Below are 25,057 nucleotides of genomic sequence, written 5' to 3'. Positions count from 1 at the left end.
CTCTTTATGTACCATACCCCTTAACCCTGCACACTATACATAGCACACCCCTCAACCCTTCATTATGTATGTAGCGCAATCTTCAACCCTGCATTCAGTACATAGCCCACCCCTCAACCCTGCACTCTTTGAGTAGTGCAACCTTCAACCCTGCACTCTGTGTGTAGCACACCCCTCAACTCAGCACTCCACGTAGCCCACCCCTCAAACCTGAACTCTTTATGTAGTGTACCCCTTAACCCTGCACTCTGTATGTAGTGCACCCCTCAACCCTGCACTCTGTACATAGCGCACTCTTCAACCCTGCACTCGGTACGTAGCCCACCCCTCAACCCTACATTCTGTATGAAGCACACTCTTAAACCCTGCACTCAGTACATAGCCCACCCATCACTCTTCATGTAGTGCACCTTTCAACCCTGCGCTCTCTCTCTCTCTCTCTCATCCCCAATCCCCCCTCTCTCTCATCCCCAATTTCCTCTCTCTCTCTCACTCTCAATCCCCCCTCTCTCTCTCACTCTCAATCCCCTCTATCTCTCACCCTCATCCCCAATCCCCTCTCTCTCTATTATTTGTTTAAAATCATTATTTCAATAATGAATTATATTGGTATTGGCACTCACAGAGAGCGCCAATTTCATTAAGTAACACTATAGGGTCAGAAATATAAACATGTGCATTCCTGATACCTATAATAAAGGAATGCATACCACAGTGCCTTCTCTGCTGGCAATAAAGGGTAAAAACATAAATTTTAATCCCTTGTGGCATCTGTCCCACGCAGCTAATGGTACCAGTCATTAAAAAGGTGGGGTATACAAGGGAAGGGGTTGGAGTTAGGGGCAGAGCCAAGGGGGGGCAGCAAAATGAGGTTTCACCTAGGGTGTAAAAAATCCTTGCATTAGCCCTGGATCCGGCCTGTCTTAGGGTGTTTCCACCCTGCATGGAGGGTCAATGGAAGCATCTTTGGACAGCAGCATTGTCAATCTGGGAAGAGGGTAGTGTTAAGAGGCACCAGTAGATCAAGGAGACTTGATTAATAAAGTTGAACTTCAGCTAATATGTTTTAATCCATTTCTTTGTTTCCTTTTGGGATTTGACCATTGTAATCACCCTGTAAGTGTTAAATGGTTTCTCTCAACCCTCACCTTTGCTGGACAGCTTAATGACCAGATCACTAGGTGAAAATAAAGGAAAAAAGCCCAAAAAGAAAACAAATGCAGCCACCACTGCAACATATAACATTTTTGTATTTGGGTTTAATACTGCTTTCTTTCTGCTGCCTCATTCCTCTGTTATCTGTACAAGTCACATCTGACAGCTTTTCCTGACTCCAATAAATCATTGGTGATTGGGAAGAGAGCTCCAGCACACCGCCTGTGATTGACGGTCATAGCAGTGCATGTTCCTGTGTACTGTGAGGAGGGGGTGTCCCTTCCCTCTATTCAGGGCTCACAGCTCTCCTTACTGAGCTCTGCAGTGTGAGACTTCAGATCTCACCCTATGCTTTTCAGAGCTGAGAGATGCTGTGTAAAATCTGTGTTTTGGAAGACTATAGAGAAGTGAAAGCTACAGATAAACAGATATAACTTATAAAGAAGGATTTATTTAATATCTGTGTCCATGTATCACCTGATTCTAGTCACTTCACTGGGTATATATAAGGATTTTCAACAACCATTTAAAACCAAAATCGTAACTTACAACTTCATAAGCGAATGAGTAATCCAGATAGGGATATTGAAGATAGTATCCTTTATCAACAGAGCGCACGCTGCACAATGACCCGGAATCTGCTAAGACCTCCAGATTCACCTTTCCTCCAGGATGGATCTCTTCTTTAGAGAACTTGAGCTGTACCTGAATGAAAAGTTACAAAAGTGAAGCTTACATTTTTGAACTTGCTCCCTTTAGGGCCGGTTTACACCAGATGCAATCCAGTGTGCTTTTTTCTGCATCACAAACGCATGAACAGTAGATTATTTGGGTTCAAATGGTCTAGTTTACACTGGTGTGGTCAGTTCCAGTGCGCTCCAGTGTTTTTATGCACAGAACTGTACTCGAACACGGCAAAACATCCCGGAACACATAAAAACATGCATTACAGAAACCTCCCTCAAGGAAAGTTTGATGGAAAAAAAAGGGGGGAAAATTGCATAAAAATGCAGTGGAATTCAGCAAAAAATGCATTAAAAACGTGCATGCAGAAACACACCTGGAATGCATCCGGACTGCATTTCTGTGGTGTGAGCCAACCATCAAGGTGTATATTAGCAGTACCACAACAGAATAAAACCTGCATTTGATGAGGTCTAAAGGCCCGTACACACGATAAGAAATTCAGAAGGGAAATTTAGTCCGACGACCGATCTGCCGATTTTCAGATTGTTAGTGTGGTGCTTTCGACAGCCAACTCCGACTTTTCGGCTGACAAAATCCTGATGTGCAGGCTATAAAATTTTTGTCCTCCGTCAACAGACGTCCGATTTTCTACTCCCGCTTCTGATTGGGCTCCCCCATTGGCGTCATCTCCCTTCTGCTGGACAGTCAGGAGGTGGGACAAGCCGCAGGATCAGAAAGAGACCCCGAGTCGTGAGTACCCATGTCATCCCCAGTGTAAGTCTGCTCATTGTTCGTGTAATAAAGTGTTATCTGCTACACTCAGAGGGGCCTTTTCTCCTTCTTCCTTGTCTACCAGTTGGAATTGCTTCTTCCATTGCCAAGAGCTGCCCTCAGTGTTAGTGTGGTACACTTGCACATCACCAGAATTCCACCCACCCGTCTGGTTTTCCTTCCCCCACCAAGACAAAATTGAAGGACTGGTTTTTCAAGCAGAGGCACCCAACAAACATCCCTCACAGAAAATACATCTGGGGAGCCACAGTCCCGGTACATAATGTGTCCAGGTTTCAGGTGGATTGAAATTCGGACACCTGATTCAAAACCCGGACTGTCCAGGTGAATCCCGAAGAGGTGGCAACCCTACATGCAGTGTGGAGTTTATTCCCATTTGGATTCAAATGCTGATTGTTCAAATTTGTGTGGGATTTCCTAACTCTCAGAAATCAGATTTTATTTAAAAACAGATAATAAAATACTTTTTTTTTTTAAGCAATTAGGGATAATAAATACTACATTTGTTGTAAGGTATGCTAATGTTGTGTTCTATGGGTTTCCTAATATTGTATATAGTGTTGTATTTGGTGCTTTATAAATAAACTGGAATATAATACTCACCTTATTCTTAAAACATGGCGAGACATGGAATGTGCTGAGGGCAGAAAGAGTTTCCCCTTTTGGTAATATAGTGTAAACAAGAACAGAAAAGTCTGGGGACACATCGGCATCTATATGAATCTTTATTGTGAAAGACCCATGGAGCACTAGATAAAAAATAAATTGTATATAAGACTGAAAACTGGTTGCATACAAATAACCAATAAAACAAATAATAATAGTCTTCTGTAAAGAAAGCGTCAGCGTAGATAATGACTATAACCAAGGCTTTTTTCAGCAGGAATGCAGGGAAACATACAGTTCTGGCACCTCCAGAACTGAATGTATGTAAAGGGGTGCTGGAGTATGCTCGAGGGTCTATTGATACTGGCTGCTGGAGGATCTTTTGGTGTTCGAGGGAATCTATTTTTGCATGGGGGGTCTACTGTCGCTGGTGGGGGATCTATTGTTGCTGGGGGTGAATTGTTGCTGAGAGGGATCTACTGATGAGGGGTAGGTCTATTGTTTCTGGCTGCTGGGGGGTCTATTGATGCAGGCTGCTGGGAGATCTGTTGTTGCTGACAGGGCCTATTGTTTTTGGTGGAGTCTATTGTTGTGGGGGATCTATCTTTCGCTGCTGGGGACTGTTTTTGTGAAATGGAATCTATGATTGCTGAGGGGTCTATTGTTGCAGGCTGCAAGGATCTATTATACTGCTTTTCTTGTTATCATTACCAAATTCTATACAAATGAATTAGCACCACAAAATTATACTGGTTTCTGTATTCTCTAAAAGGGCCGGTACTGGGAGGTGAATGGGGGTGGAACCAAGGGATGGTGCTCGGAGGTGGGTAGGGGGTGGAGACCTGAGGGGACTCAGAAGGGAGTTCGCCTATTTTCTGAGAATAAAAGCCCTGATTATACTATTGATTCTACCTTTAAAGTGAACATATTAGTAAGTTAAACATATTAAACTAAGCCCAGCCTGTAGTGGGACACAAGTACTGAAAAGAACCACAGTAAAAGGCAAGGGTGCAGGTGTTTAACACATCCAGAAATGTTGCATACTTGCAGCACCCACAGCTCTGCAATATGGAGGAGTTTTAGGATACGGGACTCAGAAAAAGGTAAGTAATTACTTTCCTCTTTCACAGGCTGAGTTTAATTTAATTTTTTCCTATAACTGACAAACTTGCTCTGATGCTACTTGCATAAATTAGATATGAGCTTAAGGTTTGGTTTGAACACAGGTTTGGACCAAACTTTGGCTGTTTAGGTGTTCAGACTAATCCCCGAACATTTACCTGTTTGGCGGGCACTGAACACCATGTATAGTAGTGGTATTAGTACTAGTGGTATTAGTATTATGAGTATTACTACTACTGTTTTCCGTAGTTACTACCACTATTATACATGACAGCTTTCCACTGTCAATGGTTATTAAGGACGCTGGAAGCTGAGTCCTTAACAACCAGTGATGTCACAAGTCCCATTCATCAGTCCATCCATGGCTGGGAATCGTGAAGATGTGATTGCCAATGGATTTACAATGAAGAACTTTTGTTCTTACTTTTTTAGTAAAGGTCTTGTCATGTGTTTGGTGTCTTTATTTCAATTTTTAACTTTTTTTTATAAAATAGTAGGGGTACTCCATACTTTTCCACATGGGGAATATCTGGGGACTCTTTTATGTCAAAGAGGCTCCCAGATTCTAATAAACCCCCTGCCCACAGACTTCCACAATCACTGAGCAAGGGTTATGGAAAAGAGATCCTTGTTCTCATCCAAAGGGTCTGGCATGCATTTTGTGGGGACCCTACACATTTTTTTTATTCTTGCTTTCGCATTTGCTACAGCAAAAAGGACATTTACAAAGAAAAAAAAGAAATAGTTTAAATTGCTGTCAAATAACATTCATTGTCAGCTGCTTTAAAAAAAAACATACACAGACCCCTCCAAATGACCCCCAAAATACACAGCAGACCCCATAGGGGGTCTGTGTGCTGTTTTTTTAAGCAAAGAAGCTGTCAATGATAGCTCTCAAAGTAGTTTTATGGTAATTAGAGATTAGAGTTCGTAGCAGAACTCCCGAACAGGGGAAAAGATCTGCCCCAAACTACAAACTCCAGTGAAGTCTAGGGGAGCCGAACATGAGAAATCAAAAGCCTATTTTGAAGGCTTATAGTCAAACAATTGGCAATAAAAGGGTATGGGGGTCCGGGTACTGCCCTGAGGGACATGTATGCAGTCCATACCAGACCTGAAGGGTCCGAGCATGCAGCCTGGCAAGTCAGGAAAGGTGGTGGGATGAGTGAGCACCCTCATGCTCTCAACATGGGGGGGGGGTTCTTCGGGGCAGGGAAGACACTGCCTCCTTGTGACATCACCGAACCAGCATGTACTAGTTATTGACATCACAAGGGAGTAGTTCCACTAGCTGACATCACCAGGTGACCCTGGCCGTTACCTATATAAGAACTGTCAAACGGCAAGCCAGCCATTCAGCGTTTTTTTTTCAGGTCCGGCGGTGGCAGCGGTGATGTGATTGACGATGGGCACATTGTTTTTTTTATAAAGGTATTGTCAAAACCTGTGTACTTTTTTAAATTTATTTTTACACTTTTTTGAAGAATGGGTAGGGGTGCTATGTGCTATGTACCCCATACTCATTTACATTGGGGGGGCAGGATCTGGGGGCCCCGGGGTTGTGGGGAAGAGACCTTTGTCCCCATCAACAAAGGGACAAGGTGCTTTGGGGTGGGGATAGAGCCCCCTGCCCCAAAGCACCACCTATGTTGAGGGTACGGGGCCTAGTTTGGTAAAGGAGGGGGGCACTCACTCGTCCCCTCCCTTTCCTGACCTGCCAGGCTGCATGCTCGGATAAGGGTTTGGTATGGATTTTATGGGGGACCCCCAAGCCATTTTCTATTTATTATTTTTTTACCTGCAATTTTTTTTTTTTTCACCTGTCAGTAGGGAACCTTTTTGACAGCTGATGACTCATCGGTTGTTAATGATGCCGTGGCCGGCTTCTCGACCCTGCTTCTTAACAACCAGCTTTTACTGCACCCTGATTGGGCAAAGCTTTGCCCAATAAGGGCTTAGAATGCACTGTGCAGCGCGAACATCCGCCAAACACCCTGCAAATTTGGTTTTTCGCTGAACAAAGTGCACAGCCAATGTCCAGGCCAAACTCATACTCAAGCTGAACCGTTTGCCCAATAATAATGGTAATGTTCAAACTTTTTTCCTATGTAAAATGTCAGTGCTAAAAAAATGCTGCTCCCAGCTGCATTTAATTTTTATAATTACTTATTTTTTTGGATTGCTATATTTTGACACCCTTTTTGCTTATTAGCCCAAAAAATGGGCATTTTTTGACATATGTGGCTTCTATTGATTACAATGGGGTTTGATTTCAGCATCCAACACCGAACTGAAAGCAGGGCAGTTCAGCTTTTTAGTATAGATTATACCATAGGGACCATTGATTCCATCTGCTTCAGATTTTGTTAAGCAAATGTATAGACTGGTGTCTTTTTTCAACCTCACTTACTATGTAATTACCTGTGTTGCCCTGGCTTTAAATACCAAATGAAGCCTCAGTATTTATTACTGCAATGAATCAAGCTGCATATACTGTAATACTGTCCTGGGGGACATGTATCAAAACAAACTTTTTTTTTTTTTAAGGAAAATTTGGTTTTAAAGGAAAAGTGATTTTATTATAGCTTAAAATGAAACAATAAAATTGAAAAATTCCTTTAAATATAGTGCCTGGGGGGTCCCCTTAGTCTGCCGGTAAAGTGATGCATCTGTAGCATGTATAGAACATGTTGCAGCAAAAGAAAAAAAAATGACATTTAAATTGATTTGCCCTGCAAGCTTACTTTATTTCATAAACAATGGCTTGGGGATCCAGTCTGTATGATACGGACACAATTTAGTGCACTTGGAATAAGATTAGAGAATTTTTTGGATAAGCTCTGGTGTCTCTGGTAGACTTTGAATAGAAATAACAAAGTTTTGCACCACAGTGAGCAAGCCTTATGTGAACAAGCCAAATTATAGTACACTCAAGTTTATGGGGGAACATGAGTTCATGACTGCCAATTTGTTTGTTTTCAGTGTTATGCCCTCTCTGTAGGCTCATGTTACTCCCTTCTAGTGTTGGGTTAGCAGTGCGGGCCAAGCAAATGTTTGGTCTGAACATCGTCTGTTTGGCAAACACCTGAATTTGTGGGGAGCTGGGTGGGATGTTTACCCGCTGAGTGCCCCACAATACACTGCGCACTGCACAGTGCATTCTAAGCCCTGATTGGTTAAGGCTTTTCCCAATCAGAGTGCAGTAAATAGCTGGTTGTTAAGGAGCAGGCTGGGAAGCCGGCTGTGGTGTCCTTTAAAACCGATGAGTCATCAGCTGTCAACGGGCTTCCCAGTGACAGCTGAATGAAAAAAAAAACATGGCCAGCAATAGAAAAGTATTTAAAAAAATGGCGTGGGGTTCCCCCCCCCCCAGTCCTTACCAGGCCCGCAATAATGTAAAAAAAAAATGGCGTGGGATCCCCCCCCCCCCATAATCCATTCCAGACCCTTATCCGAGCATGCAGCCTGGCAGGTCAGAAAAGGGGGAGTGGGGGGGGGGTCGAGCGAGCGCCCCCCCCCCCTTTTGAACCATACCAGGCCACATGTTGTCCCCATACCTTGTCCCCTTGTTGATGGGGACAAGTGCCTCTTCCTCAAAACCCTGGGCTGTGGTTGTAGGGGTCTGCGGGCAGGGGGCTTGTCAGAAACTGAAAGACCACTTTAACAAGAGGGCCCCAAGATTCCAGCCCCCCTCTATGTGGATGAGTATGGGGTACATTGTACCCCCATTCATTAACCAAAAAAAGTGTAAAAAAAAATAACACAGACACATTTCCTTTATTAAAAAAAAAAAGTCCCCCGATGTAGATTCATCATTAATAACGACACCCTCCTCCATCCCCATCACCGTACCCAAAAAAAGAAAGAAAAGCTCAGTCCGAGACACATGCTAACTGCTGAATGCCTGCTCCGCCATTTGACATGTGGCACCGCCCCTTTGTGACATCACTGAAACAAAATACACTGGTCAGTGACTTCACATTGGGGAGGTGCCACCAGGTGGTTTGCCAGGTGGCCCTGCCCTTTACCTATATAAGAACTGTCAAATGACGGAGCACGCAGTCAGCAGTTAGCCTTCATCATGGCCGGAGTATTTTTTTTTTTCTTTTTTCTGGTGTGGCAGCGAGCGTTGTGATTGACGATGGATCTTCATCAGGGTACTTTTTTTTTTTTTTAAATAAAGGAATTGTCAAAAACTTTGTGTGCTTATTTCTTTTTTACACCTTTTTGGTGAATGGATAGGGGTATTCATTCACATGGGAGTGGGATCTGGGGGCCTTCTTGTTAAAGAAGGCTTCCAGATTCTGATAAGCCCCCTGCACACAGACCCTCACAACCACAGCCCAGGGTTGTTGGAAAGAAGCTCTTGTCCCGATTAACCTGGGGACAGGGTGCTTTGGGGTGGGGGGCAGAGCCCCCCCCACCCCAAAGCACCCCCCTATGTTGAGGGCACATGGCCGGGTATGGTTCAGTGGGGGCGCTCACTCGCTCACCCTTTCCTGACCTGCCAGGCTGCATGCTCGGATAAGGGCCTGGTATGGATTTGGGGGGGACCCCACAATGTTTTTTTTTTTTTTGGCTTGGGGTTCCCCTTAAAATCCATACCAGACTCAAAGGGCTTTAGTGTGAATGGGGGGGGGGCCTCAGCATTTTTTTTTTAACATTTTTGTTATGCTTGTAACGGTATTGTATTGTATTCATTTTTTTTCTTTATAAATGTCAGCCTTGCAGCAGTAGGTTCTAAGCACAATATAGGTGCGCCAATTTACAGGCAGACTAAGAGGACCCCCAGACACTATATTTAAAGGTATTTTTCATTTTTATTGTATCATTTTAACCACTTAAGGCCCAGCCCTATTTCGGACACTTTTTGTTTACTAGTTAAAACTAGTATTTTTTCCTAGAAAACCACTTAGAACATATATATTTTTTTAGCAAAGACTCTGGAGAATAAAATGTCGGTCATTGCAAAATTTTTTGTCAGGCGGTATTTGTGCAGCGGTCTTTAAAACGCAATTTTTTTGGAAAAAATTTTAAAAATCACATTTCACTGCATTTAAAAAATACTAAACAGTAAAGTTAGCCCATTTTTTTTGTATATTGTGAAAGATGATGTCACGCCGAGTAAATAGATACCCAACATGTTACGGTTTAAAATTGCGCCCCCCCGTGGGATGGCGACAAACTACGGTCAATAGAGATCTCAATCTGCGACGCTTTAAATTTATTTAATGGTTACCAGTTTAGAGTTAGAGTGTTGCTCTTTTTTTTTTTTAATTATTGCCCACGCTCTGGCGATCGCTGCGATACCTCACATGTGGGGTTTGAACAGCGATTTCATTCGCGGCTCGACTTGGGCATACGTTTTTTTTCGTGCGTGAGCTAACGGTGACGGGGGCGGCTAAATTTTTATTTTTTTTTCCTATTTATTTTTTATTTTTATTAAACTTTATTACAGTTTTAAAAAAAAAAAAAAATCTGATCACTTTTATTGCTGTCACAAGCAATGTAAACATCCCTTGTGACACCAATATGTAGTGACAGGTACACTTTATGGAGGGATCGAGGGTCTAAAAGACCCTAGACCCCTCCACTACACTTCCCTGTATGCAAAACGCCGAAAACTGCATTTTTGCATACAGCCGTTTTTCAAAACTGCCGCCTTTTGCAGCACAGTAACCCGGAAGTGACGTCATGGATGCCGCCTCCAGGTTACGTCATCGGGGACCCGATCTATGCCGTTTCCGGCATTAATCGGGACTCCATCCAGCCGACGGACGTGCCGGCTGGGTGCTCGGGGCTCCCGGTGGGACGGGAGCCCCGGTAAAAGCCACGGAAGGCGGCGGGAGGGGGGGGACGTCCCCTCCCGTCCCCCGGGTAACGATCGAGCGGCTCCCGAGCCGCATCGGTCATTACCGACGGAAAGCCGACCGTCGGCTCTAAACCACGGTACCGGGATGGTGCCTCTAGCTAGAGGCATCATGCCGGTATAACCCCGCAAAGTCTGCTGACGTTAATTAACGTCAGTTTGCGGTAAGTGGTTAAGCATCTTTAAAAAACTGTTAGCATTGATACATGTCCCCCAGGGAAGTTCAGGTCCCATAGACTTTTATAGTGTTCGTGGCTCGGATCCAAACCTTTTTCTTGGTCGAGAGCTCTGGTGCGAACCAAACTAGGGGGTGTTCGGCCCAACTCGAATCCCTTCCTGTACCTCAGAACCAACATCAGAATCAAGTAATGGCTGTGCATCCTCAAGAAGCAAGTTGCTAATGCTGTGTTCAAATAACTCAGCTGACTCCTCCATGCATGATGCTGGGGCTATGGCAGGAGTAGCTGTGATAAAGGATGAGGAGGATGAGGATGGTTTAGTAGGCCAGTCTACCACCTCCTCTGCATGCTGTGGCTGGAAAGCATTGGTAACCTCACTAAACAGAGACAAACGTGCCCTGCCTGAGGATGGTCAACGTCCACCTTTGCCTGTGGACACAGATGCTGCTGGCCCCCTCATGGTGCCATGGGAATGTCTGCCTTATTACCCAAATTCAGTAGAAACTGTGAAATGAGTGATTGGATGCACTTTATTGAATGAAAAAAGGAATTTCATTCGCAAGTGACCAAGGGGGGCAGTGTGGATGCATGAGCTCAGCTCTTCTAGGTCTTCCTTAGCCATCAGTATATGCATACTTTTTACAAAAGAGACAGTATTTGTCTTTAACACATTTTCCCATATCACATACGTCTATATAGTGACATCTTTTCCACCCATGGCCACTTTGTGTTCTGATCATGTGTGCATGTGCACATAGGTCAGTCATGTAAGTCCCACACCTCTATCCTTTGTTGATAGCCCGCCCCCTCCCCCCTTGGTCACTTGCGGATAACAATGATATTATGACCACTTTTTGCCTTTACCATTTAATGATTGCTATCACTGGTAATTTTGCGAGATGAAAATATATATGTTTTATTATTATTTTATTATTATTATTTTTTATTTATTATTATTTTTTTCATCTTAGCCCATATCCCTGAGCCGTTGTGCTACGGATTATATACATACTGTATGTATCTGATATACAAGTTTAGGGAGGTGGGCGGTTTCGGGCGAGTGCCGTCCTGTTCATGATCTCGGCTGGTCTGCGGTGTCAGCAGCCTGACGTTTGTTGGACCATGTAGGGCCCCGTAGCGGAGCAGCGGAAGTGACGAAAGACGCAGTGGAACGCATCCACCCGCACTTTCGGTTTTTTACTTCTGGGTGCGGGTCGGCGTGCGTTCCAAAGGAACGACACGCCCGTAGTATCAAGGGAAATGATCGGTAAAACATCACAGCACTCTTGTGCTGTATAGCGGACATATTACAGCACCTCGCCGCCTAAAAAGTGGAATCAGGTACCACCATACATAGATTCAAATAGGACATTTGTACACTATACTCATTGTTTCTCAGTATTCCATCTTTATGGATAGCGTAATCTCTGCAGCATCTTAGGTCAGTGGATATGGGCACTGTCAACATTAGACTTGCTGTTGTATGGAAAGTATGAAAATGAGCTTTTAGAACATCCCTTTGAATCCACATGCACTTATGGTATTGAATGTGAACTTTTTATTTGCAATGTCTAATTATCAATTGTTGCATTTGGTTTTTTATTTCTCCCCTCTGTGTTTTTAAATCAAGTGTTTCACTTGCTGTTTTTTATGCTGCTGATTACACAGTTTGGTTTGGCCTCGGAGGGTGGGGGTTCTGGTCCAGGTGGGATATGTACCCCCCCTTCCATGTTCCCTCCTCTTTCCCCTCTCCTCACCCCCCTCCCCCCTTCCAATCCAACCCTTTCCATTTTCCCTCCCCCACTCCCCCCACCCCTTTCCCCCCTCCCCAATCCTCCCCTGCCCCACTCCCAGGGTTGGGGCGGAGCAGGAAGAGGTGTGGCTAGCTCCCATTTATCCTTTGGCCATCCGGATTGTGGCTCAGCAGCAATTTGTCTGGCTCAGAGGAAGGGGGTTCGCCCCTGAAACGCGTCAGCCCAGCCACAGCAGCCCCATGCGACAATCTGCATGCCTATTTGCTACATATGGGACCTTGGCTACCTTGGAGATTGTATATGCAATGTTGATGTGTGTATTATCACACCTGCCTTGTGAGTATTCTGTATGCTTTTTAATATTTTAATAAATGGTTTTAGTGGTGATGCACTAGGTCGGTGCGCCCTCTTTTCTTTTTTTGTCGTTTCTCCCAGTTGGTTCTGGATACCCTTGATCCTGAGGGGGCAGCAAGACCATTAGCTTTTTTACCACCTGAGTCTGAAGTGCACCTCTCTCTACTCCGCCAGATTCTAATTGAGCGCAGGAGATTTGTTTTACTACTTGAATAAGACACTAACTAGCTAGTAGCAAACTGAGCCCTGCTCTATCACCCACAACACACTGCAAAATGTTCCGGTGGGAAGGAACCTTTTAAAGTGTGGGGTGGGACAATGAATACTGAGCCATGTTAGGGAAAAGTCATCATGACTTTGTCCAATCATGACTCTGACAGTGCTCTGTACCCTGATTGGGCAAAGCCCTGCAGCTGACCAATAAGGGGCCTAGAATGCACTGTGCAGCGCGCAGTGCATTATGGGGCGCTCAGTGGGCCAACATCCTGAGCGCCTGGTAAATTCAGGTGTTTGACGAATGGGGGAACAGGCGTTGCTTTTGCTGGGCCTGAATTGTTCACCAAACTCTATTTATAAATACCTGATTAGCCTCAGTTTCTGCACCTGCAGACCTCATATCAGTCCTACTTACAGTACCTATAGACCTCAGATCAGACCCAATTCCTGCACCTTCAGACCTCAGATCAACCCCAATTCCAGAACATTTAAATCTAAGATTAGCCCCAAATTCAGCACCCATAGACCTCAGATTTGCCACAATTCCTACACCATTAGAACAGGGAGTTTTCATTCATACTAGCTACAACTGGCGGTTCCTCTAGAAGGAAGAAGTGGGTAAGCGGGCAGCTTCTTCTTGTAAAGACCCTAGCTTGTACTGAGAGGAGGGCCAGCAACCCAACAACAGTGACATCAGGTGGGCCTCTGTGAAATACCATGAAGATAGGCAGACTACGGACACAGAGGGGCAGGCTAGGCTTTGTAAATGACAGCCTACTGACCAAATACAGCTGTGACAATGGTGCTGTGTTTACAAGGAGCATGCCAGTCCAACCCTGTGCACATGCTATTTGACAATCTTCCAGATGCAACTGAAAATTACATTGCATGCCCATCCTGGACCATGTGTCTTAGGTTGTCTATCCCTGAATTTGGCTACTTTTCTTTACAATCTATATAATCTATTCTATGCAGTGGTGGCCGGTGTGTTGGGGGCGCAGGGGCGCCACCCCCCCTATCCATGCGTCCGGCCCCCTAATCTGCATGCGGGGCCCCGGACACATGGAGTTCAATGGGGCTTTTTTTTTTTTTTGAGTCACCTGATTAGAGCCAGAGGCTCTAATAGGCTTTAGAAAAGGGAGGACCCAGGACGCAGAGCAGTGCGCCCGAGCCCACCCATTGTGTGACAATAGCGAATGAAAATTCGTTATTGTCACTTGGATCCTTCTCCTGGCCAATCAGGAAGCGGGTCCGACACCCACTTCCTGATTGGCCGAAAGGCAAAAACCATGCCATTGGCCGAGGAGGAGGCGGGAGGACTCGAGGAGATGCCGGGGGACTGACGAGAAGCCGCCGCTGCATCAGGTAAGTGCTGGTCTGGGGGGCACGCTACGCTGGTCATACCTTGATTACTGAAGGCTCCTTTCACACTTTTGTGACCTCAAAGTCACGCAATTTTTTACAGCGTTTTTTGCCGCAAAGCAATGCCTATTACATTTTTCTGTTTGCGTCCCCCCAAAAATTTTAAACACCAGCCGCCACTGATTCTATGCTATTCCTGATGGGAAGCAGAGTTATTTATAAGGAACTTTATACAACACTGTTAATGCTTCTTCTCAAGGTATTATTAATATGAAACTTACCTGATTGCTTGGTGACATCTAATTGATATTCTTTATGAGTATGGCTTCCAATGCCAGATCGTACCTGTAAAAGCAATGATAAAGCATTGACATACTTCGGCTTCTTCATCTTGTCTTACGCTGATGAAATATATAGCCTAACTGATTGTTTTGGCTGACTGCATATCTATATTTCTAGTTGCAGTTTGAAATTGCATTACACTAGGGCCCGATCACACTTCTGGCATGTTAAATGCTCTGTTTAGCATCTGGACAGTTACCAATTTCTAGTTTCAGTGAGCTGCCCCAAGGCAGCTTCATTCATGTCTCTGTGGTGACATGGAGTGCCTCCTAGTGCACTGCGGTACAATGCTACATATTAGTATTTTAGTGGAGCTCAACACACCACACCTCCTAACTGTGTTGCACCATGAATGGGGGACATAGAAAACAATTGTTTCCTATGTGCCTAAGCTGTGATAATAACTGCACTTTGGAATGAGCCCATAGAAAAGGTACCTTAACCACTTCTGGACCGGAATATTTGACCCCTTATTGACCAGGCCATATTTTGCGATTCGGCACTGCGTTACTTTAATGGTCAATTGTGCGGTCCTGCACCACTGTACCCAAATAAAATTGATGCCCTTTTTCCCCACAAATAGAGCTTTCTTTTGGTGGTATTTCATCACCTCTGTAATTTTTATTTTTTGCGCTATAAACAAAAAAATAAGCGACAATTCTGAAAAAAAAAAAAAACAATATTTTTCACTTTCTGCTATATAACATTTTAGGCCAATTTGTTTTGTTCTACATATTTTTGGTAAAAAAAATCACAATAAGCCTATTTTGATTGGTTTGCACAAAAGTTATTGCTTTTACTAACTACGGGAAAGATTTATGCCATTTTTATTGTTTTTTTTTTTACTAGTAATGGCGGCGATCTGCGATTTTTAGCAGGGCTGCAACATTGCGGCGGACAGATCGGACCCCTAACTGAAATTTTTGACACTTTTGGGAGGACCAGTGACATTAATACAGTAATCAGTGATAAAAATATGCACCGTTACTGTAATAATGACTCTGGCAGGGAAGGGGTTAACACTGTGGGTGATCAAGGGGTTAAATGTGAGCCTAGGGGAGTGATTCTAACTGTGAGGGGCATGGCTTGTGAAATGAACATAGAGACCTGTGATCCTATATAGAAGGATCACAGGCACTCTTTGATCATTCCAGAGAGAAGAACAGTCAGCTGTGTTTACAACAGCTGACCGTTCTTCTCTCTAAGCGGCCGGGGAGAGCTGCCTGCCCCATGCATCGGAGTCCCCTCTGCCGAGTGGGGGCTTGAGCACACCGCCGGCGGCGCGCACTCGCCCCCTAGCTGCAGGCGCGTGACCGACGTAGACCTACGTCGGTTCGCGCAGGAGGGCCAGCCTGCTGCAGAAAATTTGCAGTGGGTGGTCCGAACCGGTTAAAGAGGCTCTGTCTCTAGAACAAAAACAATACTGCACCTATAGAGTTGTCTGCACACGGGATAACCTAGAGTTGCCTGCAGTTAATTTAAAACGCCTGAATATATGGCCAAACCACAGTGGAAGAAGAGAAGGATCAGAGGAGACAGGCTCAAACAGCCTTTTTACACAATGCAGATGATTAACCCCTTAGATTCCACAGTGAGTATAACAAGCATGCTTTACTGCATATACAGACTGATTTTACTGTTGTGGGTTTAGTAACACTTTAATATTGCTTTAAAGTGGAATTTTAGCTAGAAAATGAAGTTCTGATAGATAACTTCAGGCTGGCCCCTTTTGTAGGTAAAGCTGTGTAAAACATTAAAAATAAGTGAAGATAGAAAATTCTGTGCTTATGGACAAGGAATTGGCTGCAGCCAACCTCAAAATATAGTCCAAAAGGACTATATCAGTAAATATAGGATAAGGTGAGGTAGGTGGCGCTGCCTATAGGTGATGAATAAATATGGAATAAATATGGGAAGGAATGTGTCTTCTCACTGAACTATATATAATTAAAATACTAAAGTGCTAGTGTGCATATTCAAATATCAAATAACAGTACAAAAAATATATATGCAATGGAAACCAATATGGGTGATAAGAAAGAAGAAATGTGAATAAATATAAAGTGCAAAAGTGAAAGTGATTCACTGGTTTATAGGAAGAAAACCAGGATTAAATAAAGCTAAGTAAGCCAAAGAATATATAAAAATCAATAAATAAATAAATAAATTAAAATGTATATAATAAATATTATAAATATATATATATAGACAGTGCTACAGTGAATATATACACATATAAAGTGCCAAGGTGTAATGACTTAAAGTGGTCACTGGATAATATCAATTATAAAAATCAAATGTAGAAAATTATTATTAATTAATTGTAGGTGATATAGTGAAACTGACATGAAATAAATCGTGATACAATAAATAAATGGTCAATTAAAAATAAGTGCTTATACTGTTTAAAATCCAGTATTACAGTCTCATCCTACTCTGCCATCCTACTTTGGCACTGCCAAAAATGTAGAGGTGATCTGCTAACAACCTAAAGATTTACTGTCGCTCTGGGCTTCAGCAAAATGGTAGTCTCCTGCAAGGTAAGACAGGATCAATGCTGGAGGCAATTTACAGCACACACTCATTTTGGTAGCATAATTATAAATGTGGAAAGTATGTTTCTTGCTAAAGAACATTTTTTTTTATGTTGTTATGGGTAAAGTTCCACTATAAGGAATCAGTAGGGTGGTGTTATGTTATTGTTTTACAGCAGCCCTGAAGTGAGAATATGTTCCAGGAAAATTAACAATGAACATGTTGAAGTTATGATGCTGTGCACTAACACAAATTTTAAAACACATATTTTAGTTTTTCTTTGGTTTAAAAGGGTTTAAAAAACACAAACTGCCTTGCATCTTTTCATCTTACTTTTTTTATTTGTGTAGCACCTAGAGGTGCACTGAATGGAAATTTTGGTGCTAAAACTGAAACTGAAAATGCAGCAGGCACTTGTACTCTATATATACAGTATATATAATATATATATATAAAACTGTATTGTGTTTAACTTTATAATTAATATCATTAATTAATATCATTAATTTAAATGAATATGAATTTATTTTCGCCCATTACAGGGAGTGCAGAATTATTAGGCAAATGAGTATTTTGACCACATCATCCTCTTTATGCATGTTGTCTTACTCCAAGCTGTATAGGCTCCAAAGCCTACTACCAATTAAGCATATTAGGTGATGTGCATCTCTGTAATGAGAAGGGGTGTGGTCTAATGACATCAACACCCTATATCAGGTGTGCATAATTATTAGGCAACTTCCTTTCCTTGGGCAAAATGGGTCAAAAGAAGGACTTGACAGGCTCAGAAAAGTCAAAAATAGTGAGATATCTTGCAGAGGGATGCAGCACTCTTAAAATTGCAAAGCTTCTGAAGCGTGATCATCGAACAATCAAGCATTTCATTCAAAATAGTCAAGAGGGTCGCAAGAAGCGTGTGGAAAAACCAAGGCGCAAAATAACAGCCCATGAACTGAGAAAAGTCAAGCGTGCAGCTGCCAAGATGCCACTTGCCACCAGTTTGGCCATATTTCAGAGCTGCAACATCACTGGAGTGCCCAAAAGCACAAGGTGTGCAATACTCAGAGACATGGCCAAGGTAAGAAAGACTGAAAGACGACCACCACTGAACAAGACACACAAGCTGAAACGTCAAGACTGGGCCAAGAAATATCTCAAGACTGATTTTTCAAAGGTTTTATGGACTGATGAAATGAGAGTGAGTCTTGATGGGCCAGATGGATGGGCCCGTGGCTGGATTGGTAAAGGGCAGAGAGCTCCAGTCCGACTCAGACGCCAGCAAGGTGGAGGTGGAGTACTGGTTTTGGCTGGTATCATCAAAGATGAGCTTGTGGGGCCTTTTCGGGTTGAGGATGGAGTCAAGCTCAACTCCCAGTCCTACTGCCAGTTTCTGGAAGACACCTTCTTCAAGCAGTGCTACAGGAAGAAGTCTGCATCCTTCAAGAAAAACATGATTTTCATGCAGGACAATGCTCCATCACACGCGTCCAAGTACTCCACAGCGTGGCTGGCAAGAAAGGGTATAAAAGAAGAAAAGCTAATGACATGGCCTCCTTGTTCACCTGATCTGAACCCCATTGAGAACCTGTGGTCCATCATCAAATGTGAGATTTACAAGGAGGAAAAACAGTACACCTCTCTGAACAGTGTCTGGGAGGCTGTGGTTGCTGCTGCACGCAATGTTGATGGTGAACAGATCAAAACACTGACAGAATCCATGGATGGCAGGCTTTTCAGTGTCCTTGCAAATTAAGGTGGCTATATTGGTCACTGATTTGTTTTTGTTTTGTTTTTGAATGTCAGAAATGTATATTTGTGAATGTTGAGATGTTATATTGGTTTCACTGGTAAAAATAAATAATTGAAATGGGTATACTGTATATTTGATTTTTGTTAAATTGCCTAATAATTATGCACAGTAATAGTCACCTGCACACACAGATATCCCCCTAAAATAGCTAAAACTAAAAACAAACTAAAAACTACTTCCAAAAATAGTCAGCTTTAATATTAATGAGTTTTTTGGGTTCATTGAGAACATGGTTGTTGTTCAATAATAAAATTAATCCTCAAAAATACTAATTTGCCTAATAATTCTGCACTCCCTGTATTGGCACCTTGAACAAAAGAAAAGCTCAAGAAAAATGTATTCCTTTAAATTCTATGTATGTCTTTATACTGGAATGTTGTGCTTCCGTTGTGGTGTTAAAAATCTTGCATGCTGCATTTTTGGTCAGTTAAAAAAACCGCACCTAAAACTCACCTCCCCTTGAAATGCATTGAAAAGGAAGCAAAAGCGCATCAATGACGCACCTGTGTTACCTTTTTTTATATGGTTTATGAGTCACATGACCTATGAAAAACACACAACAAGCACAGTAAAATCACGCCATTTTTGGCACCTTTTTCTCTTTTTGATAAAATGCTGATAACACATTTTTCGGCAGATATGTTTCGGCTGCCGAAATATCAGTGCATCTCTAGTAGCACCCTCTAGTGTGCTACTAGTGTTAGTGTAGATAAATGTATTTGTTTGACTCATGGTAACTGTGTGCGTCTGTAATCAGGTCGAGCTACTACAGGTCAGGCTGGATGGCTCTACAAAATGACAAGCAAACACAAGGGCGCACCGGCCTAGTGCATTATCCTTTAGAAGGTTTATTAAAAAGAAATGTTAAAATACTCACAAACGAGTTCTTGATAGAGGCATATCAAACAAGGTACGCAGTCCTCAGCATCGAGATCCAAGGGTGTACCGTCCCCCGAAGTCGTGAAGGCTTATGCGTTTCGAGGCTTAGCCTCTTCTTCAGAGCCTTCAGATGGCTCTACAGTGCAGGTCTCTGGTACCTCCCCCTGGGTCTAGAGGCTTGGAGAAGCTTCTGGAAGTTAATGGGCAGAGGCCAAGAGGTCCTGATCTGCATACTTGAGGGAATCAGGTAGAGGGCCTGGCAGGATGGCTTGGTCAGCCCTTAAATATGGGAGAGAGTCATGCTAGCAGGGAAGTCAGGTGGTAGATGGAGTGCTTAAGAGATCTTGCCAAAGAACAACAGGGAGCAAGGAGGACAAAATGAGTACATCAGCACACCCAAAGAGTCACAAGGGGAGAGACTGCCATATGTAGCCAGCTTTCAAAGGACAGAATTGTGCTTAACACTTTATCCCTTGTCCTGGGAGATCTTCAGAGCAGCCAGGTGGGCAGGGAGACAAGCAGCCAGGAGAGCTAGTAGTTCCTGCAGGCAGTGGAGCTGGGAGCAGTTCTACAAGAGGGGAAGAGATGCAGTTTTGCAAAATTGTTGTGCTATTTTCCAAAGGGGGGGGGGGGCTAAGAGCTCCTGGTCTGTAAGGGACTTTGCCACTGATCCAAGAGACTTGGTGTTTCTAGAAAGGAGAGCAGTCCAGGATCTTTTCTCTGTACATAGGGGAAACGTTGTTCCCATTTATTGTTTCAGTCAAGTTTGGCATAGTTTTAAATACGTGTTGCCTGGCTGTGCAGGAATAGGGGAGCAAGTTACCCACAGCCCTTGCGAGGGTAGTGCTACATTTGCGCCAGAAATGAAACTCACCATGTAGAAGAATGAGATGTGGTCCATTTTTGAATCCAGATGATCTTTACTGATGTGATAATTCACTTTCACCAACTGATCATAATCACATGGTAGGGTGTCTGTTATAGTTTCCACTTTCAGGAGGCTGTTGCTCTCAGAGTAGTAGGGACTGATCCACAACACAGCTTCTGAATTCAGAAATGCTTCAAAATCTTCCTCAGAATCATTAACATCATTCAATTTAATTTTTGCCTGTGAAAGAAAAAAAAGAAAAACTTCATGTTAGCAAAGGTAAAAGTTGTCAGGCAGATTAAAATGGTATACCACGGGAAATATGTTCATACATTTTAAATACAGTGTACTTAATAGGAATCTATAATAGCCTAAAGAAGTCTGCCCTAAGAAATAAATGGATGCTGATATTGCTTAACAATCATTCTGCATATGCTAGATGCCTTGCCATTAAGGTAAGCCTCTGGCTTCAATAAATTCTTAATCACAAACCAAAACTGAACAGTGCTGTCCCCCCCCCAATTACAGGAAGTGTAAAATCAACAAATCAGCTGGCAGGATCAACAGGTAGTAAATAAGGATAAGTGAAGGTCCAGCTTGAACCCATGGGGGACTGTTACATGATAGCAGCCCAATCAGTTGCAGAGGTTGAATTCCCCAACCCGCAGCTGCATGTAACAAACAAAACATCATGGCAACATCATTGACTTAATATGGGCATGGGTCACAACTATCCCCGCTCTTTTGTTAAGTGCGGCTTTGTGCCAGGAAATTCCACGGCAGCCTGCGATCATGTTTAAGCTAAACCTTAGTAATAAATAACAGTGTGGAAGGGTTTTAGGTGCAGATGGATGCAGATGATTTTTCTACTGTAATAATTCTTAAACAGCGCAAAGATCGGTGGCAGGACAGGTAATTATTAACCACTTTAAGACTGGAAGGATTTGCCCCTTTAATGACCAGGCCACTTTTTTCAACTTGGCACTGCGTGAATTTAACTGACAATTGCGCAGTCGTGCGATGCTGTACCCAAACAAAATTTACGTCCTTTTTTTCCCACAAATAGAGATTTCTTTTGGTGCCATTTTATCACCTGTGCGATTTTTATTTCAAAATCGACATTTTTTTAACATCTTAGGCCAATTTGTTTTCTGCTACATATTTTTATATGAGGATTCTGGGAGCGGCTATAAATTTGAGGGGAATGCATGACGCAGCATCTGTGGCGGGAAGCAGAGTCCCAGGAGGGAGAGTACGGCTGTCTGAGAGTACAGAGAGAGCTGAGCTGAGCTGCAGAGAGGATCCGGTGTGCCGAGGACCAGCGGAGGAAGAGGGGTTCAGTTCCAGGAAAGCCTTCCAAGGTCGTGAGTACTGGGGGTCTGCCTAGCGTAGAGGGGACCGCTCTGGTGAAGGTCCCAGGCATCCAGGAGCCAGCTAGTGTTAAAGATTGCCTAGTCAGAGGACCCTGAAGTGTAAAGGGGGTGCCAGCAGATGGGCCCTGAAGAGTTAAGTGTACAGCGTGCAGTGTACAGTGTTAAGCGTTGCAGCAGTACAAGCAGTTACAAGGAGCTACCTCAGTCAGTGAAGGGCTGGAGGGAGCTGTTCACAGAACTTTTGAGCTAAACAGAGTGTCAGGAGTCAAGTGTACTACAGTCCTGTATCTTCTGAGTTAACCTGTGTGTTAAAGTCGAAGTTCTAGCACAGTTCAGCAAAATAGTATCTTCAAGGGCCAGGAAGCGTTGGTCAGCATTCAGCTGGCGTCAAGACAGTGCTAATGGGCATTTTTCTGTACAGTGTCCCAGTTAAGCCTAGTTGAGCCAGAGGAGTATCCCACTCATTCTTTTCTCCCATCCCCATTATAAAATAAACAAAACAAACCAAAGATGCCAGAATGGTCATTGTCCCAGCTCTCACACTTGGGTTCACAACTTAAATGTGTTCGAAGTGTTACTGGTAAAATGGCACCCATATCGGGCCCAATGCCTGAAAATACTGCTACATCTATTTGGATTTTTGATTTTTTGTTTTGTTGATGGACTCACTCTTTCACAAACATATATGAACTTTTATTAATGCATGTGCATATATATATATTTTTACATAATAGTATTACTTGCAATTTGTTTGTATCCGCTTATCTACTCATTGCATGTATTCACTGAGTATTAATTTTTTCTTTATTGTTAGAGAGGGGCACTTTATTTTGATTTGAATGGTTGCTGACTGCTGTGCCCCCTATTCTTATTTCTTCAGAGTTGTGTCTCACTAATACAGGAGGTGTGTAACTGGCCAGATCCAGTTAAAACAGAGGGGAAATGCCAAAGAAAACTGATGCAGCCACCACATCTAATGATAGGTAAGCTGCAATATTAGATATTTTTGGTTGTGGATTTAATACTGCTTTAAGCCTGGAAAATGAAAGTAATGTATCCATCACATATAAGGACTGGTAAGCTGTAATCATTTTGTTCTTAGGTTACATACTCTTTTAGATTAAAAAAAAAAAAAGATAATTAGTTTGCATTGAAGGTAACTTTAGCCTATCTACATTTCTATGGTGGTAATGGTAACTTACCCTTAATATTACAGTATCTTTCCAAGAATCAGTATTGAGTGCAAAATGAGTCAGTCTATCTTCGCTGGTCTTTACTGTCATCAACGTTTTAATATCATTATTGTGATCAGCTATTTGCAGCACAACAGACACATTTACCAAGGGCTGCTTTTTGCCATCAACAACGGTAATCTGAGAAAGAGAAAGGGTTAAAATGTATCAGGATGTTAATAAACCTTTATGACGCACCCAATACAGTGTAATCCTAATTATACAGTACAGGACACAAGACTTGTATTCATAGACAATAAGTTATTTGCAGGTCACCTTCAGACGATTACAAAAAACTTGCTATGGATGCACCTAGAGCACACTCATATAACCCTGCCCACTCTGTGAGATTCCAGCTTTTTGCTAGGGTCCTACGGTGATGGATCTCTTCTCCTCTGGAAAAGTATTTTTCTTTTTAAACCATTCTTTTATTTTCTTTGAAGCGTCTATCAGGATGTAACTACCTATTTCCCTGACCTGCTTAGCAGTTTCAGAATAGGTTGCATTCAACATGTACCTTAGGGACCATATCCAAGCCCCGTTATGTCACTAGGTGGGGCCGGCCTATAATGATTTCTTCAGGCACTGGATCCTGCGTTAATTCGGTCATCTTGGCATGTAGTGAAACCTGTGTAGTTAGTCACAGGGTGCTATACAGGCTTAGGGCAGTGGTCAATTTCTCTGATTCCAAGACCCTTTTGGGGGTAAGTCCACCATGATGGGCATAACTTGGACCTCTAATAGGCACAGCATCATAGATAAGGTAAGGCAGGATTTTCCTGTATGTTGACAGTGGTTCCTGCAGACAATCTGCACTGTGCAGAACAGTATGCATTTTTTAGGCAGAGACTTTGAGAGTTATTCACTTTATTCACTTTATTGTGGTAACCCTGCCATTTTGTCTTTAATGTTTCTCAAGGCTAGCAATTGAAAATTGGTGGTTTTCCTTATGCTCTCCTTTCAGGAGGATAATATAATTCCATCAAACCTCCTGGATGATTCATTTCTGCCCACGTTTTCTACAGAGAGCCACAAGAACATGGTCAATGTCTGGGTTATAGCGGCTGCTGTATCTGGACATGCAAAACCCTGTCCATTCCACACTCCATTGTACCCTATAGGGATTTCCTTACTTAGCAATGGCAAATCACAGGTGCAAGGGAGCTGGGACAAAGGGACCTAATAATGTGTTCTACAGACGTCCTACAAAAAACTCAAAACACTGCTCTGGTTAACAACTGTTCCCTTGTCCCAGAGCAATGTTCTATTATGACACTGCTCCCCTCTACTGACTCTAGCCCCCTCTTAGGTATGCACCATGCAGCTTGTCTGATAAAAGCACATTTCTCTGCAATTATCTTTGAATTCTTTGAAAAACCTTTGGCAGTTGTTTTCTAGAGGCCGAAATGCTACACTTTCTTTTTTCCCATTGACCTTGTTCAGGAATCAGGGGAGGAACAGCCTTGAGCCAAATGCTCTTTACTGTAGACACATTAATTAATACCTAATACCTAGCAGCACCTAATTATCTACAGCCAATACAATCTGGGGCACTAAGAGGCACTTTATTATTGTTGTGCACTTTCTGAGGACTGGCCCAATCCTTAAAGGGCTTATACCCCATCCTAAGGTTTTTACTCAAGTTTATCTTCTCAGAAAGAATTTTAACAAGAAATGAGCTGTTCTGGTAGTGGGTTATGCCATTTCAGTTCTCAACAAACACATTACAGCTCCTATTGAGAATGTTCCCTCCTTTAAGGATTCTGTTGATAAGCGTTTTGAAGCCCCCCATAAAGGACCTTATTGCCATGGCAAGTCCAGCCCTTCTTTCCCAGCAAGGAGTATTATCTCCAAGGGTTAGAAAGGCTGGATTCATCTCTTTTTCATGGATAGTGTAGGACCCACTGATAATGGGGTACTTT

The 25,057-nt window shown here is 43.0% G+C and overlaps 1 protein-coding gene across 1 annotated transcript in view; it reads right to left on the bottom strand.

Moving 5' to 3' along the window:
• The window catches only part of LOC309564232 (alpha-1-inhibitor 3-like), a gene marked incomplete at its 5' end in the record, with an annotated part of 147,231 nt that extends 132,745 nt beyond the window's left edge, over positions 1 to 14,486 (bottom strand). The window contains 4 exons of the mRNA XM_082268859.1: positions 1,501 to 1,569; positions 1,705 to 1,860; positions 3,238 to 3,383; positions 14,378 to 14,486. Of these exons, the coding sequence (XP_082124985.1) occupies positions 1,501 to 1,569; positions 1,705 to 1,860; positions 3,238 to 3,383; positions 14,378 to 14,486 (480 nt within the window). The remainder of the gene's footprint in view (positions 1 to 1,500; positions 1,570 to 1,704; positions 1,861 to 3,237; positions 3,384 to 14,377) is intronic.
• Between the last annotated feature and the right edge of the window lie 10,571 nt (positions 14,487 to 25,057).

This window comes from Pelophylax lessonae, assembly GCF_965119305.1.
Source record: "Pelophylax lessonae genome assembly, chromosome: 9".
Lineage (NCBI taxonomy): Eukaryota > Metazoa > Chordata > Amphibia > Anura > Ranidae > Pelophylax > Pelophylax lessonae.
This window is presented reverse-complemented; position numbering and strand designations above follow the sequence as displayed.